This window comes from Ochotona curzoniae, unplaced genomic scaffold (genome assembly GCF_017591425.1).
Source record: "Ochotona curzoniae isolate NIBS_2020 unplaced genomic scaffold, NIBS_Ocur_1.0 patch433, whole genome shotgun sequence".
NCBI lineage: Eukaryota > Metazoa > Chordata > Mammalia > Lagomorpha > Ochotonidae > Ochotona > Ochotona curzoniae.
This window is the reverse complement of record NW_024467010.1, coordinates 627387-645404: the sequence shown is the minus strand read 5'-3', so window position 1 is coordinate 645404 and position 18018 is coordinate 627387. Positions and strand designations below refer to the sequence as shown.

General features: G+C 55.7%; 1 protein-coding gene across 3 annotated transcripts in view; it reads right to left on the bottom strand.

Moving 5' to 3' along the window:
- The window catches only part of LOC121167932 (3-phosphoinositide-dependent protein kinase 1), a 51226-nt gene extending 40581 nt beyond the window's left edge, over nucleotides 1–10645 (bottom strand). Inside the window, exon 1 of one of the 3 annotated variants that reach the window (XM_040997661.1) lies at nucleotides 10505–10645. In XM_040997661.1, coding sequence (XP_040853595.1) covers nucleotides 10505–10528 — 24 coding nt within the window. In that variant the 5' untranslated portion in view covers nucleotides 10529–10645. The remainder of the gene's footprint in view (nucleotides 1–10504) is intronic. The other 2 variants (XM_040997660.1, XM_040997662.1) reach the window with 2 other exon arrangements.
- Between the last annotated feature and the right edge of the window lie 7373 nt (nucleotides 10646–18018).

Here is an 18018-nt window from a genome sequence, read left to right as displayed (position 1 = left end):
GATGACTCAAATGTTTGGCCCCTGCCACCCAAGTGCCAGACCAAAAAGAAGCTCACAGCCTCAGTCCGGCCCAGCACCTAGGGAGTGAACCAACCAGTGGATGGATCTCCATTCTCCTTCTGTGTAACTCAGACCTTTTTTCTTTTTTCAGATTTTTACTGGAAAAGCAGACCTACAGAGAGAAGGTGAGACAAAGATCCTTCATCTGCTGGTTCACTCCCCAAGCGGCCACAAGGCCAGAGCTGTATCAGTCCAAAGTCAGGAGCCTCTTCCGGGTCTCCCACGTGGGTGCAGGGTGCCAAGGCTTTGGGCCGTCCTCGATTGCTTTCCCAGGCCACAGGCAGGGAGCTGGATGGGAAGTACGGCAGCCAGGAGATGTGGGGATCCCAGCACTTACGAGGGAAGGTTTTACCCATTCAGCCATAGTGCCAGACCCAAGATTTTACTGCTTACTGCCAACTCCAAGCAGCTGAACAAAGGCTTGTAGCAGCTAGGAGGACCCCGGGCTTGGGTCATAAACACAGGCCCGAGGCCGACTGTCAGAAGACAGCACCAGCACACCCCTCAGGGTTATCTTCCCAGCAACCCCTGCATTCCTGATGGTCCTGCCCACAGAAAAGAAGGGCATAGGGCCACCTGGTGCACAGGGCAAACAAAGCAAGCACATCTATCTGGGTTAAAAGAACAAGGTTCCTTCCAGCTCAATCTAAGAGGCTCAAACAAAGTAACAGCTCCCCAGGCGTTGTATGACTTCAGACAACACCGTAGCCTCACCTACAGAGAAAAGCTACAGAAACCACCCACACGGGCCAGGTCACTGATATAAACCCACGCTCCTCACTTCCCAGGAAGCTGAAGAGACCCCACAGAGAAAGGTGGAGGGAAGAACCAGGGGCTCTCTCAGATGCTGCTTCCCATCAGACCCAGACAGGTCCAGCAGCCCAGCTCTGCCAGCAGCTCCCCCTCTTAAGAACACACCCCGGGCCCGGTGCGGTGGCACAAGTGGTTAAGGTCCTCGCCTTGCACACCTGGAATCCCATATGGGCGCCGGTTCTATCCCAGCAGCCCCGCTTCCCTTCCAGCTCCCTGCTTGTGGCCTGGGAAAGCAGTCGAGGACGGCCCAAAGCTTTGGGACCCTGCACCCGTGTGGGAGACCCAGAAGAGGCTCCTGGCTTCGGATCGGCATAGCATCGGCCGTTGCACTCACTTGGGGAGTGAATCATCGGACGGAAGATCTTCCTCTCTGTCTCTCCTCTCTGTATATCCGCCTTTCCAATAAAAAAAAAAAAATAAAAATAAATCTTTAAAAAAAAAAAGTTTAGTATGAATTTAACACATGTCCCACCAAGTTCTGTGGTGGGACAGAAAGTCTCCAAGTTTGAAAACAAAACATGCACCATGCAAAATCCAGCTGCAGTTGGCGAGGGCATCGCCTGGGCCTCCAGCTGCAGTTGGCAAGGGTATCGCCTGGGCCTCCAGCTGTAGTTGGCGAGGGTACCACCTGGGCCTCCAGCTGTAGTTGGCGAGGGCACCGCCTGGGCCTCCAGCTGCAGGCAGCAGCAGGTGGCACCCCTCACCCAGCCCTCAGCTTCCTCCAAAGGGAGCTTTCCCCATCGTCCCCACCCTGGGCCTGACTCGTGGCTACACCCTCTGGAGTGTCCCCACAGAGGGGAGGGAATGGACAGGCAGTGGACAGGCCTCCCAGAGGGACTGGACACACACAGCTACCCCCTCCCACAGCAAGCATAGGCCAGTCGTCTTCCACTCAGGAATGGCTTCAGGCAACGAGTACAAGTCATATCTGCCCACAGCCAACCTCCCCCAGCTGCCATAGCCCTCCAGGACAGTCTGCTACAGTTTATTAACCAAATAAACAAATCAAAATGACATAATTTAAACCACATGATTTTTTCTAAATCATGAGGGTTTTTTTCTGAATGAGAAGAGTGTATTCACAAATAAAATCTATATTTGTGTTTATTTTTTTATTTGAAAGACAGATTTATAGAGGGCGAGAGATAGATCAATCTGCTGTTTCACTCCCCAAGTGACCACAATGGCTGGAGTTGGGCCAATCTGAAGCCAGGAGCCAGGAGTCTCTTCCAAGTCTCCCATGTGGGTGCAGGGTCCCAAGGCTTTGGATCACCCTTCGCTGCCTTCCCAGGTCACAAGCAGGGAGCTGGACGGGAAGCAGGTCAGCTGGCACACAAACTAGCACCCATAGGGGATGCCGGCACTTGAAGGTGGAGGATTAGCCTGTTGAGCCCCTGGGTGCACATTTTAAAAACTATATGTCCCGGGCTGTGGGCCTGCAATCAGTAGACTGTAATTAACTGTGACCACGGGGGAAAATCTCATACAAGGAAGAGAAAGAGCAGGAAGGGAAATGAGTTGGCAGAGGCAAGCAGCCCTGGCCCCAAGACCGCTCCGAGGCAGCAGCATCCCCTCAGCCTGGCTCTAGGGTTCTTCACTCTGGAAGAAATGTGAGCCAGCTGTGGCTTCCCTCACACTCCCCTCTCTGCCCAGGGGCCTGGCTACTGCGGCTCTCCAGAGCTGAGCAATACCAGCTAGCTCGAGCACCTCCTCAGGCCACCTGTCCACGGCTCCCAAGGGAAAACCCAGGAGACTCTCAAGGCTGACGTGCTCCCAAGTGTTGGAGCCCGAGGGAGGAGGCGCTGCCCCCACCCCTGGGCCCACAATGGGTGCCTTAGGAATGAGAGTACGGTCAAGGGCCCGAAGAGCCTTCTTGGATCTTGTGGAAGCACAGACAGCTGAGCAGGGGACACGTGGTGCTGGGGGAGAGGGGCCACCAGAACAATCGTCTCCTCGGTCCTCAGGTAATTGCGCCCACAGTGCCCAGGGACACTGCCGCCCAAGACTGTCACACAGGTTGGAGACTTCAGGTGAGCATAATGGTCAGGAAGGCAGGGAGCCTCAGCCCAGGACACTGCACACAACCCCAAACCGTATAGCCAGGACACTACACACAACCCTGAACCACACAGCCAGGACACTACACACAACCCCAAACCGCACAGCCAGGACACTACACACAACCCCAAACTGCACTCCAGATCTGACCCATACAGCTGCTGGGCCCCCGGCCACAGCTCCAACAAGGCCCGAGCCGTGAGGCCGCTGTGGGACTGCTGCCCGTGCCGCAGCGACAGCATAGCTCTGGAGAAGCCATGGGGACCCAGGCAGCTCGCCCAGAGCCCTGGCTGCAGACAGGAGAGTGTTTCAAGACGGAGCGCTCACCACCTGCGGCACCAGCAGCCCACTGACTGCTGCTGCACTTCCATCACTCCTGGGACGGCAACGGAGGAGGCGCAGGCCTCGGGTCCCAGACGCCGACACAGGACACCCCGCTGTTCCAGACACCTGGCTCCTGGCCGGCCCAGCCTACCACTTGGGAATGAATCAGTGGATAGAAGATTTTTCTCTCTCCCTCCCTCTCTTCTCTTCTTTATCTCTCTTCTCCCTCTGTGCAACTCCGACTTTTCAAAAAAAAAATAATAAGTTTTTTTAAAGCAGCCATAACACGAACTACCTGCATGCCACTCCTGGTTTCAAGCCCCTGACTAGTTCCTGACCCAGCCTCCCACTCAAGCACACCGTGGGAGGCAGTGGCTGATGGCTTGCGCACTTGGGTCTCTGACGTCCACCTGGATAGCCAGCAAGACTCCAGGCTCCTGGCTCTAGCCGGCACGGACATCTCAGAGATAAGACAGCATAGGGAGGACCTCTTTGTCACTGTGCTTTTCAAATAAATCAAAACAAAACTTTTAAATAAGGAATGTCACATAAGTCACAGACTACCATATATCAATATTAGTTCATCACCTGTCACAGAACAAAATCAAAGGCATCAGTAAAAGTGATTGAGAAGTCTGGGCACAGTGTGTGTGTTTGCCGTCTCTGCAACTGTTCCATAAACCTAGAAGTCTCCTAAAAATAGTCCATCATAAAAAGAGAAGAAATTAAGAGTCCCTACCCAGCACATCATCTCCTGAGCACCGTATTCTTGCCATAAATACTTAGCCTGGATATAGCCTAATGAGACAAATCCAGGTGCGAGAACATTCTATGACAATCAGCCTTCCAAATGGTCTGGCAAAATAAAAATAAGATTTTATATATTTTGATAAGATTTAAATATCTATTATATATATATACACACATATACATGAAAGTCAGATTTACGGAGATGATAGAAAAATCTTCCTTCCATCTACCTGTTCACTCCCCAAGTGGCTGCAAAGGCCAGAGCTGAGCTGATCAGGAGCCAGGAGCTTCCTTTGGATCTCCCATGCAGGTGCAGGGTCCCAAGGCTTTGGGCTGTACTCAATTGCTCTCCCATATATTTCTGGTAAGATTTATGTACTTCTGGGCCCAGCACGGTGGCCTAACAGCTAAAGTCCTCACCTTCACATGCCAAGATCCCATATGGGCACTGGTTCTAATCCCATCAGCCCCGCTTCCCTTCCAGCTCCCTTCTTGTGGCCTGAGAAAGCAGTCGAGGACGTCCCAAGGTTTGGGACCCTGCACCCGTGTGGGAGACCCGGAAGAGGTTCCTGGTTCCCGGCTTCAGATCGGCGCAGCACCGGCAGTTGCGCTCACTTGGAGAGTGAGTCATCGACAGAAGATTTTTCTTTCTTTCTCTCCTCCTCTCTGTATATCTGACTTTGTAATAAAAATAAATAAATCTTTCAAAAAATTTTAAAAGAAAATCAATCTTTGTTTCAAAGAGCTGGATCTGAAGCCATGTGACTTAGTGTAAGTATGCAATGTGGGCACTGCAGACACTGTCCCCACTTGAGCATTAAGTACATTCACTTTGCTCAGCAAAGTCATAGGGCGTTTTTTTTTTTTTTTCCCTTGGAAAGGCAGGTTTACAGAGAGGAGAGATAGAAAGATCTTCCCTCTGCTGGTTCACTCCCCAAGCGGCCTCAATGACCAGAGCTGAGCCAATCTGAAACCAGGAGCCTTCTCTGGATCTCCCGCACGGGTGCAGGGTCCCACGGCTTTGGGCCATCCTCGACTGCTTTCCCAGGCCACAGGCAGGGAACTGGAAAGGAAGCAGGGCTGCCGGCACACAAAACAATGACCTTTTGGAATCCCAACACATGCAAGGCAAGGATCTAGCCACTAAAGCCATCACGCCAGCCCCCACAAAGTGCTTTTTTAACTACACAGTATTTTTATTGTGGTAAAATACACTCAAAAGAGTGCTACCTTCCTTTTCAATCCCAAGTCCACAGCAAGCACGGTGGCACTCAGCTGGTCCATGTCTGCATCACACGACGGGCAGGGTTTGGCTTGGCAGGTGGATTCCGCATCTGAGTGCCTGGGGGTGCCCAGCCTCTGCTACCCTGCAGCTTCCTGCTGATGCAGTGCTAAGAAGCAGCAGCGTGGCTGTGCTCCTGCCGCCCCCGCGGGAGCCCTGCCCTGGGTTCCCTGCACCAGGTCTAGCTGCTACAGGCATTCGGCGCGAGGAAAGGAGTATAAGTGGGCATCAAGAGGCTGGCGCTGTGGCCCACGGTCAGCATGCTGCTTGGGACACCTGTGCCTCTCACTTGAGGACCAGATCTGAAACTCTGCTCTGCTTCAGACCCAACTTCCTGCTGACCCTGAAAAGTAGCAGGGAATGGCGCAAACACGGGAGGCAGCTGCCGGCTCCCAGCCCAGCACGGCTGCTGTGGGCATCAGGGAAATGAAGCAGCCGGTGGAAGGTGCCTGTGTGCGTGTCCATCTCTCTCTCCCTGTGGCACGCACTGTGGCACATGGGTTCCTGACACCAGTGACACCAGCTGAGGTCTTGGTTTGAGTCACAGGTGGCTCTGCAAAAGCAGTGCAGAATGGCCCAAGTTGTGGACCCCTGTCACCCATGTGGGAGACCTGGATGGAGTTCTGGGTCACTTAGGGAGTGATCAGTGAATGGAAAAAATCTGTGTGTGTGTGTCTCCTTATGCCACTCTGCCTTCCAAATAAATCACATATTAAAAAAAAAAGGACTAAATGTAGGAGGAGGCAAGTAAGCCCCAGATCTGGAGAGGGCCGCGTTTCTCAATAATCAAAGACCAACACTCCACAGGAGGCCCAGGGATGAGAACCTGAGGTGAAAGCACGGAAAGCAACAGTCGTCCCCAGACTCTGGGCTGTGCGGTCCAGGGCGTCACAGGCGGACAAACGGGACAGAGACACCCAGGACGGTGTGCTACAGACCACAGGGGACCAGGCAGGCCGCCAGCGAGTGGGCTGGTCAGAAAAGTACACCCTCCTGGGGGTTTCCAGGCAGCGAGGAAGATCAGAGAGAACAAGAAATGGGGAACAGGGCAGCCACGGACAACGGGGCGTCCTCCCCGGCTGTGCAGGGCAGAGTGCGGGCCAAGGTGACAGGCCAGGAGGGAGCAAGGGCAGTGCCCGCTCCCAGCACTGCTGAGGGCCTCTGCTACAACAGGTCCCAGACCACATCCCCGAGGAGGCCTGCACACAGCCGCAGGGCACGGGCTGCGGCCCAAGCCCATCAGCACATACGGGCCAACTGCAGGACGCGTCCCCAGGATACCAAGAGAGAGGATCCCAACCTCCCCTACCAACCACAGCAGAGAGGAGAGACAGAGAAAGAGCTTCCATGCACTGGTTCACTCCCCAAGTGGTCACAGCAGCAGCTGGGGTAGATCCAATCTAAAGCCAGGAGCTTTCCTAGCTTCCCCAGAGTCTCCCACAGAGATCCTGGCCCAGCACTTTGGGTCATTATTCCCTGTTTTCCTAGGCCATAAGCAGGGAGCTGGAAGGGACGTGGAACAGCTGGGATACTAACCCATATTGCGTCCCGACACATACAAAGCAAGGACATTGGACCCAGTGGCGTGGCCTAGTGGCTAAAGTCCTCACCTTGAACACGCCAGGATCCCATTTGGGCACCAGTTCTAGTCCCGGCAGCTCCACTTCCCATCCAGCTCCCTGCTTGTGGCCTGGGAAAGCAGTCAAGGACGGCCCAAAGCATTGGGACCCTGCACCCGTGTGGGAGACCTGGAAGAAGCTCCTGGTTCCCGGCTTCAGATTGGCGCAGCACCGGCAGTTGCACTCACTTGGGAAGAGAATCATTGTAGGAAAGATGTTCCTCTCTGTCTCTCCTCTTCTCTGTATATCTGACTTGGTAATAAGAATAAAATAAATCTTAAAAAAAAAAAAAGCAAGGACATTAGCCACTAGACTGCAGCGCTGGACCCTGGCCATCTACTCTTGCTTCTTCCAGGCCACTAACATGGAGCTAGATCAGAAGTGGCATACACAGGAGTCCAGTTTGGGTCCCCTTTGACGAGGTTTCTTTGGGCACTCCCAGCCTTAACTGGACTCCTGGGCTCCCAGGCTCTGTGGTCTCCTCAGTCACTGAAGCCTGTGCAATGACTGCACAGGGGGACAAGACAGATCCTGCAGCGGATGGAAGGCAGAGCAAACTGGACAGCTCGCCCAGCTAAGGGCCAGCAGCAAGCATGTGGATGAGTGGAGACTCAAGTGGATGACATCAGCCAGTAGACCTGGAAGGATTTCCTCACCTCGGAAGCAAGCACCACCATCTCAGAACCACTGAACCACTGAAGCAGCACCTGGGGACAGGCTCCAAGTGAGGACCCAGACGATGACATCGAGTGGCTGTCCCACATCCTCGGGTACTGCTGTGGTTAGGTTGCTGGGAGCGGCCCCATCCTCGTCTCGCTCTCCTCTTTCCCCAGAAACAGGAAGAGACAGGAAAATTGGAAGCAGTAGTCTCTCCCACATTCCCTCACTCCTGGCCTCTTCCCATCATGACTGGTGGTTCGCAATGGGCAGGCATCCTTCTCATCATCAAACATCATCAAAAATAAAACGAATCTATCATTATAAATAAATAAACAAAATAAATTCCAAAAGAGAACAACAGGCTCAAGAGTGGACCTTTTATAAGAAGCCGCTCACCAGTAAGCAGGAGTGAGTACAGAGGCAGGCAGCCCAGCCCTGGCACGCAGACCCGCCTTCCCACACTGCCCTTCCTTGCAGGCCCCTCTGAAACACTCCCCAGTACAGTGGCAACACAGCAGGCACCTCACCGTGCCTGTGGAAAGAAAGCCACCGGGCGCCCCAGGAGCCACGTGCCCACCTTCCCTGGCCTATGCAAAGCCCCGAGAGAAAGCTCATGCCTGCTCGCCCTGCCAGGGCCACTCAAGTCCACTGTCAGTGACTCCTGAACACAACTCTGCACCCCAAGTGCACTCACAGACTCAACCCTATAAATGAACACATTCCAAATGGCCCAGCACTTCTAGGAGTAAGTTTCAGTTACAACACCAGGAAAATGTTCTAGACTGAAAGGATGGAAACAGACTTTGTGCAGCCACATGGTCACACCCCGATAGCCGTCAGGAAGCCCAGAAGCCTGGGACATGACGGCTGGACACCGAACATCACCCATCCTCTCTATTAAAGCCCTGGGTCTCCTGAAACGCACAACACACCGCCGGGAACACCTGATGATTCCTGCACAAAACTCTTCTCCACAGAGCTACTTCCTCCCGGGAAAACCACCCTTTGACACCGTGTCCGCACAGCAAGGCCACACTCCCCCCACCAAGCAGGGGCACCCGCTGTCTCAGCAGCAACGGCGACTCCCCAGAGATCTATCCTTACCCAAACCCTCTACAAACACCAAGGGCCTCACAAGGGGCCACGATCCTCCCAATGCGTCACCTCCAAGGCAACCAGCCTTGTTCACCCCTCGCCCCAGCAATGCCTGCCAGCCCACCGACGTGGGCCAACTCTGTCCCTCAGGAGGGCCACTCAGCTGCCCACAAGCACCCCCAACCTGCCGGAGCAGCCGTCAGCTTCTCCTGTCTAAAACCACAGCTGGGAGCCCCATCTGCCTTGGAGAGAGGACCACTTCCCAAGCAGCTCACAGCAGCATCAGGACCAGCTGAGCACCGCTGCTGACACCCTGGACAGACACACCTGCTCCACTTCCCAGGACTCGGTATGTCCCTCCACAGGCAACCACACTGCCCATCCCCAGCTCTACCCTCCAGCGAATCCAAAACATGCTGCCTTTCCCCAAGCAAGGTCCGGATCCCCCCAGGAACAGGGCGGAGCCTCTTGGCTGACGGCTTTCTGAGCGGCCAGCAGTCACCGAGTTGAGCCAACTGCCTACAGACACACACCTCCTGCCCCAGCCGGCCATCAGGACACGCAGGACCAATGCAGGGGCCTGGGCAGAGGCACTGGAGACCAAGGACAAGTCAGGTGATACCGGGTCTTTCCCGTGTGAGGCACAGCCCACCTCTCCCTGCGGTACCCAGGAGGGGCCTCCCTCAGCACCTACAGCTCACAGACTGGCCCCTCAGGAAGTGGGAGCAGCCCACCGCCTCCCCGCACAGTGCACATAGCTCCCGGACGCCTGAACAGTCACAAATGCAGAGGCCCCAGGGTTCTTGCAGGCCGGCAGCAGCACCCCGACGTCTGTGGGCAAGTCCGTCTGTCCCGGAGCAAAAAGCCCAGGCTAGGCAACCTATGTAGGGACCCCAGCTCACGGCCACAGCACTCACTTCCTCCTGGGGAGGGCTGCTTGCCCCCCAAAACCCACTTCTGCTCCCTGCACGCCCAAGCTTGCTCAGTGAGAAGCTGCAGACAGCTGTATGGGTCCCTCCACCCACAGTGCAGCCCCATGCACCCTGGGGCTCCCGGCCCAGCACTACCTCCCTCAGGGCAAGCCCTCCACCCAGCAGGCTCCGGGTCAGTCATTCCCAGGATGAGTTGTGGGGCTCAAGGAGAACTCAGACTTGCGCCCACAGCCCCCACACGAGGAGGCCGAGCGCCTGCAGGCTAGGAAGTCAGCCCGTCTGCGGGGCTCTGCCTTTTGCAGCCTCCCATTCTTCCAGCACCCACCGCCCAAGGTCTGAACCTTCGAGTTCAACCATCTCCCAAGACTCCAGGAAGTTCACCCAAGGAAAACATCACCACCCCGAGAGACAGCAACACGGGAAACCAGAGACCCCTGGGGGCCCCTGGCAGGACAGCGTGTGACTCGGACTCAACCAACGGCCGCTCTGTTTGGGTCTTTTGCCTGCAAGGTCCCTTCTATCTGCTATCTCCCTCGCCCTGGGCGACGCTTGCAGCCCGACCTCCCCAAGCCTCCCCGGGGCGCAGCAGGAAGGGGCCACCGGCCAGGCGCCCGGAGCATCAGGTGCTGCTCCGGCCGGCTCCTCGGCACACCGGACGCGAGGCGAGCCCCAGAGCAGAGGCCGCGCCGACTCGGAAACAAACTTTCCAGGCACTGCCACCCCGCCTGGCCCGGTGACACCTCCAGGCCTCCCCGCGCGGCCCGGCCGGCGCCACGACCCGGGACGGCCCGGGGAGGCCGAGCAGCGAGCGCGGCCCGGCCGAGGCAGCCAAGGCTCCGCCCGGCCCCGGGGACCCTAGGCGGGCGGCCCGGCCGGAGCTAACGGCCCGCCCGCCGCCGCCGAGCACTCACCAGCTGGCTGGTGGTCCTGGCCATGGGCCCCCGCCGGCGCCCAGCCTCCGGCGCCCCCTCAGCGTCCTCCGCCCCGCGCCGGAGCCCCAGCAATGGCCGCCCTCATCCTGCGCCCGCCGCCCCCGGCGCCGCCCCGCCCCCGCGCCACGCCGGGCGGGACTTCCGCAGCGCCGCCGCAGCCGCCCACGCGCATTGGCTGGCCGCGACGTCGCTCCGCGGCGCCCGCGCGGATCCCCCTCCCCCCGCACCTGCGGAGCCGCATTTCCGGGTTCGGGCTCGGCGGCCGCGAGCCGGCCCTGCCCCGCCGTGGGACGGGGACGCCGGGCGAGCCAATGCCGGGCCCGGCGGGGCGGGGCTGCCTGTCACCCTGTCGCGTCGGCACCCCGGCCGGGAGGCCGAGGCTCGGGGCGGGGGGCGCCCCCAAGGTCCAGAGTTCGTACCCGAGGAGCGGCGCGGCCGGGGCTCGAACCCGCGGTGCGGACCCCGAGAAGCGCCCCTTGGCCGGTTTCCGAAGTCGTGAATGTTTGCAGAAGGAAAACTGGGACTTTCAAGCCCTGGATGAAGCAGCGAAGCAGCGCTTCTCGCTCCGTTGTCGCAGGGACACCCTCGGCACCCGTCCCGCCAGGGCCGGGGGTTCCTCTTTCTATGCGGATGATGCTGTTTTGACCGCGGCACCCACACTCAGGTTGCAGGTACAGTTCAGGCTACAGTCCATTCGCACAGCGACTGTCGGGTTTGACCCAAAGCCTTGTGTTTTGCGTGTGCATTTTGTTTTGGAAGATTGACTTACGTGAAACAGTTACACAGAGGGGGAGATTGTCCACCCACTGGTCCAACTTCCCAGATGGTCAACGGCCGGACGGGGAGCCAGGCACTGTGGGTGCAGCCCAAGTGCTTGGGCCACCTTCTGGGTCAGAAATGGAGCAACGCCGTTTGGATTGCTGCGGTCACTGGTGGTAGTTTAAGCTGCACTGCCACCAATGTCTCCCTATTAGAGAGGGAGAGAGAGCTTCCACTTGCTGGTTCACTCCTCAAAATGGTTGCAACAGCCTGGGCGCTTGAGCCATCTTCCGCTGCCTTATCGAGTCCAGAATCAGATCAGAAGAGGAACAGCCAGGACTTGAACCAATGCCCATATAGGATGCCAGGGTAGCAGACAGCAGCTTAACAAGCTATACCACAACACACCCCTGCTCTCATCTATTTTTAAACAAGGTGTCTTTGGGTTTTTTTTTTTTTTCTATTTCCAAAAGGAATATAGAACCAGATGACAGAAAATCTTTCTCTCTGTACTCTCTGCAGATCTGCCTTTCGAACAAAAATAAATGAATCTTAAAAACAAGAAAAGGAACAGGCATTAACATTTACTCAGTACTTTCCTGTAGGGGACACCTGATATTGTTACCCCACTTTTCCAAGGAGGCAACTGAGACATGGGACAGTTGCTTCACTTGCCCACGGCTGTGTGGGCAGGACTGGGACCCAGGCACGCCCCCGTCTTAGCAGGGCAGGTGCAGCACCACCCGTGCCGGGCTCAGGCCCTGATGCCTGTTGGCCCTGGCTCCTTCTGTTGACAATGTGCCCTCCTGTGGCCACTGCCTCTCCACCGCAGCTCCAGACTCTGACATCCTACCTGAGGCCAGAAGCAGTGCTTGGGCGCCCCCCCCTCCCCGGGCCAAGCTCTCTCCTAAGGAACTCTGGAACCATCCCCAGCCTCGGCTGTGGCTCCCTCCTGAGCAGAGGCCTTGCAGCTTTGTTCCATAGGATGAACAGTAGCGTGGTGGGCTGCCAGGTCGCGTGCTCACTCCAAGAAGGCTGTTTCGGCTCACCTGCTCACCCTCCATGCTCACGGCGAAGCCCAGGGTGACCACCAGCTCTGGGCAGCACGCCGAGCCCCCTCCGGCTTCTGGAACTGCTGCTCGTGTCCCCCAGACAACCAGGGCCAGGGGACTGCTTGGGCATGAGCGCCAGGCCCATGATCTCTGCCGATAGGGGACAACGCGGTGCTGCCCAACTCTGGTGCCCCTCCCCACAGCCTCTGCTTATGTTTATTTTGTGCTCACACAGTAAGATAATGCTGGACACTTTTGCAATTTACTTTGCATTACAGCTTTATAAAATAGGTCATATTCACATCCATGTCAAAACTTTTACCAGACAGGACTTGGTGCTGTGGTCTATTGGGTAGGACCTCAGCCTGGAGTGCTGGCTTTCCAGACGGGCGTCAGTTCGAGTCTCAACTGCTCTGGATCAGAATAACGGGAGTCTAGCCCTGGCTATGGCCAGTGCCGACCCTGGGAAACGGCAGGGGCAGTTCAGGGCCTTGGGGCCTTGCTACCATATGACAGCCTGGATTGAGTCGCTGGCCCAGTCATGGCTAGTGTGTACATGGCAGAAGTGAACCAGTGGGTGCAAAGCGCTTTCTCTCACTCCAGCTCACCCTCATTCTAGAAATGAAGTGTATTCGGCTGCATGACGCACACAGGTGACTCTATAGTTGGCTCTGAGTCAGGCACAACCTCACTCAGAAAGCCACGCAAGGAGGTGCCTCCCCAAGAGCAGCCGTGAGCAGACCAGTGAAGGCCCAGGAGTGTGTTTCCAGTCCAACAAGGGATTCACAGTGGAGATCCCCCAGGGCCGTCCCAGTGCAGCGGCAGGAGGCAGAAGCACAGAAGATGAGCCCACCCCAGTGATGCTGCGCCGCCGTGCTGCAACGCTAGCATCCCACTGGGACGTCGGTTCAAGTCCCAGTTGCCCCCCGCTGATCCAGGTCCCTGCCAGTGTGTCTGGGAAAGTAGTGGAAGACAGCCCAAGGCCTGGGGCCCCCCGTGCTCACAGGGCAGACCTGGATGAAGCGCCTGGCTTTTGATTGGCCTAACCCTGACTCTCAGACATTGGAGGAGTGACCCAGCAGATGGGGTATACACATATACCTGCACACATATACAAACATGTTACCCTTCCCAGCTCTGCCTTTGAAATGAATCTTCTTTAAAAAACTATATCAAGGGCCTGGCGGCGTGCCTAGCGGCTAAAGTCCTCACCTTGAACGTGCTGGGATCCCATATGGGTACTGGTTCTAGTCCCGGCAGCTCCACTTCCCATCCAGCTCCCTGCTTGTGGCCTGGGAAAGCAGTTGAGGACGGCCCAAAGCATTGGGACCCTGCACCCATGTGGGAGACCTGGAAGAGTTCCTGGCTCCTGGCTTCAGTTCGGCACAACACCGGCCGTTGCAGTCACTTGGGGAGTGAATCAGTGGATGGAAGATCTTCCTCTCTGCTTTTCCTCCTCTCTGTATATCTGACTTCCAATAAAAATAAATAAATCTTTTTTTAAAAAACTATATCATTAGGGGAGCTGCGTTCTGATCTGGAAACAGTTGTAGTCTCCCTTGGCACAAGTGTGGACTGGGATTGGATGCACCGAACCGGGCCGGACCCCGACTCCCCCTGGTGTTCTGGAGGACCAGGGCAGATGTGGGATGGACCAGGCAGGGTCTCAAACCCCTACTGAGCCATGTGTGAGCCATATGTGGGTATAGACAAACCATGGCTGGGCTGGAACATCCAACAGCAAGAACCAGATTGGGTGGAAGGCCAGACAGGAAAAGCCACAGTTCCTGTTATTACAGGAGGTGGACTGAGTAGGGTTGGCTCATGGACCCACTGGTAAGCGTGAAACCTGGCATTGGGAGAGGTTCTGATGGAGGAGCCTGAGCAACTCCTCTGGCAGGACACAGACCCGGCAGGTAAACGCAAGAAACATGATAGGAAACAGCCCAGAAAAGGCCATGGAAAGCTACCCACTGGCATACAATTGGCTGATGTGGGGGCAAGACCAGGCTGAATCTGTCCACATTATCCACTGGCAAATCCAGGCACCAGTGTGGGCCGACCTAGGGTTGGTCGCAACAAAGACTAGTGCACATTATGGAATGCCGAGGTGAGGTTGCCTGTACCGGAAGCGACCGCAGCGCCCTACCAGCCTGAGAACAAGAAAGGAAGTGGGCAGAGCCGGCAGGGGAATAAGGGAGGGTTCCTTTGCAGGACAGCTACTTCCGCAGGAGAGCATGGGCTGGGATGGGGGCAGACCAGACTGGGCAGAGCTACCACACCTGTGCGCCTCATGCGGACCAGATCAGGGAAAAGCCGGACTCGGCGGATTATTCCTACTGGTGCAAGCAAAATTAAAGTGGGCAAGGGTTGTTTGGGCTTAGACGCAGCATCAACTGGAATCTGGGAGTGGGAGAGGCCTGGGAGGGAAATAGTGGGCTCATCCCTCTTGGGTTACCACTTTCACAGGACATAAAACTAAGATAACTAAGATAGCGGCTGGGGTGGAATGGGGTGTGGGACAGACTGGATTACTGCTACACTTACTGGCAAACCAGGGTAGGGAGTGGGTCTGGTGGGGGTTATTGTGGGTCGCTCCAACCTAGGCTGCAGCTCCCACTGGTTTATGTGAGGGCCAAGTATGTGCTGGGCAGAACCAGGCTGGACTGCAACACCCATTGGTTCCAGTGGAAGTCGGGAGTGAAAACAGAACCAACCCAGCAACTGCAACCACCAGCTGATTGGAGCGATGGACGGTGCCAGGCCCTGTACTTGTTAGCACATACAAGAAGTTTCTTTGGAGATCTTCCTAATCTAAATGCTGGACTCAGAACCCTAACGAAGAAAAGAGAGAAGACAGAACAGGTCAAGCAACCATCTCAGCTATGATGGACTATGTCAATCAGTGGATTTTTCAAAGATCTCATAGTGCTTGGAGTGGCAAGATTGACAGCGATTCATGACTGTGGCAATATCAAAACCACTTGAGCAAGAACCTCAGAGCATGCCCTACATCCGGGACCTGGGGAGGGTGGGAAATTGGGTGGGCCTTCTCCCTTAAATAACCCCCTTTAAACATGAAGGTAACAATATGGAAAACATACTAGTATTATCCACTTTCATGTAGCCCTTGAACCTTCTTACCCTAATTAACTATGTAAAAAATGTCAAAATAAAATCTTATAAAAAAAAAAAAAAAAAAAAAAAAAAAAAACTATATCATTAAAGTTTAACAGAGGGGCTGGCATTATGGCATAGCAGACTGAGTATCACTTGCAACTGGCAGTCAAGTGAAGTCCTGGCTGCTCTTCCAGGCCAACGCCTTGCTAATGGCTTGGGAAAATAGTGGGAGATGACGAGGTCCTCAGGCCTTTGCATCCACGTGGGAGACCCCGATGGAGTTTCAGACTCCTGGCTTCAGCTTGGCCCAGCCAATTTGGGAAGTGAACCAACAGATGGAAGATATGTCTCTAAAAGATTGTCAAAATATTAAAATTTTAAAAAGTTCACTACAAAAAAAGAAAGACATATCTCTATCCCTGTCTAACTCTTTCACATGAATAAATATTTTTTTAAAAAACAAAGATATTCAGGACATAAGTAACAGGCAATAGTTTTTAATTATTTTTCTTCAATATTTATTTTTACTTGAAAGTCTGAGATAGCAAGACTTCCGTCTGCTGGTTCATTCCCCAAATTATAATAGTCAAAAGCAGAGCCAGGAGCCTTTCTGGGTCTCCCACACGGGTGCAGGGTCCCAAGGCTTTAGGCCGTCCTCCGCTGTTTTTCCAAGCTACAAGCTTGGATCAGAAATGGAGCAGCCGGGATACAAACTGGTGTGGTGCCCATTTGGGATCCCAGCACAAGGCAAAGACTTTAGCAAATATGCTACCACACCAGACCCACGATTTTCCATCTTAAAAGTGGATTCAAATAAAAAGGGAGGAAAAGGGCATGTCTTTTTGGAAATTCTAAGGCTCTCACTCATGAATGTAAAGCAAGTAGGCAAAGACGTTCAGAACCACACAGCTTTAAACTGAACCCGGAAGTTACTGAGCAGTGACCATCTGCGAGGAGAGGCGGGCTGAGCAGCCCCAGCGTAGACCAGCGTCGAGTTAGAGAAGCGAGCTGCACGGAAGCCCGTTCCAGATCCCACAGCCGCATGCACACCGTGAGACCGAAGGAGCCTGCAAGGCGTCCCACACCGCGGCTTGGACTCTCACCGAGCAGACTGCCTTCTGTTGCTTGTTAGCGTTTGAGACTCACAGACACTGATGTCATCTGTGTGGTCCCCAAATGCCCAGGTCAGCCCCTGGCTGGCCAGGTGATGAGTCTGCGTCAGCCCCAAGGCAGGCAGCCCTCCATTGGCGCCCCGGCCACCCAGGCTGCAGCTGCGGGAAGCCAGGATCCTGAGTTGGCACACTGCCACACACAGGTAGGTGCTCCAGTGCGGGGCATGCAGGTCTCAGACCACCCAGCTACACGCCCATGGACTGGTTTCTTGGGCATCCACATTTTTCTTTTTAATTTTTGTTTTTTAATTTAAGTCAGAGACAGATCCCTTCCGTCCTACTGCTGGTTCGCTGCCCAGATTCCCGCAGCAGCCTCACTGGGCCGGGACTCACCGGGCTGTGCAGGCGGGGCCTCCCTGCGCATCAGCAGGGCGTTGGAATCGGAAGTGGAGGTGGGACTCAAACCCAGGGATTCAGACATGGAGTGCAGATACCCCAAGTGGTAATCTTTTTTATTCATTTGAAAAGCAGAATGAGCGTTTCATAGAGCTACAACAGCTGAGCCTGACACACAGAAGCCAGAGCCTGGACCTTCACCAAGTCTCCCGTGTGGGTGGGCTGTCACCTGTGGGCGCCCAGGCTGAGCATCAGCAGGAAGCTCGTGAAGAAGTGGAGTAGCACCAGGACCAGGCGCAAGTACATCCCAAGCAGCTGAACTGCCACAGCAAATACATACCCGAGTGGCTCCCAAGAGGGCAGCTTTCTTCCTGTTGTGGCATAGGGGAAAGGGGGCTCCCCAGCCCTCGGGTGAGGGCGTCAGGCCCAGCTGCTCCTCTGCCGCCCGCCTTCTCCCCCGACGGAACCTGTGGGGACTGTGGGCCAGCGGACCCCACTGCTTTCTCCGCAATGCCGTCAGATGCCTCCCCGCTCAGTGACTCAGGATGTTCCAACATATCCGTGAGGTTCCCAACAGAGCTATGCACAGAGAGACAGGGAAGGAGGGAGGGAGGCTCCAGGAGATGGTACGCGGCCCCGACGGGTCCCCTCACCGCAGCAGTCCTTCCCTAGGACAATGGGTGTCAGGGAAACGGTCCCCCATAGCCCAGTACAGCCCATTGGCAGCTGACCTGGCTGGGCAGACCATGCCCAGCTCTCACCTGTCCCTTGCCTGCCCACAGCCTCTGCTTACGGCCCCAGGGTGACTTCAGGTCTGACATTGTGAGGTCATGTTCCATCCAGGGCAGCGCACTGGGGTAGACGGACACCCAGAGGCCGCCGCTGCCCACTGCTGCCTTACGTGGCTTGCACCCCCGAGAGGCTGGGGCCTGCAGACTGGTGGTCTACACAGTGAGCTGGGAAAAGCCATCTTCTGTTTCCGGGGTGGGGGTGGTTATGGCCCTGGTGGACCTGCTCCAGCCAAGTGGCCACTGAGTCACAGCCTGCACTGGTT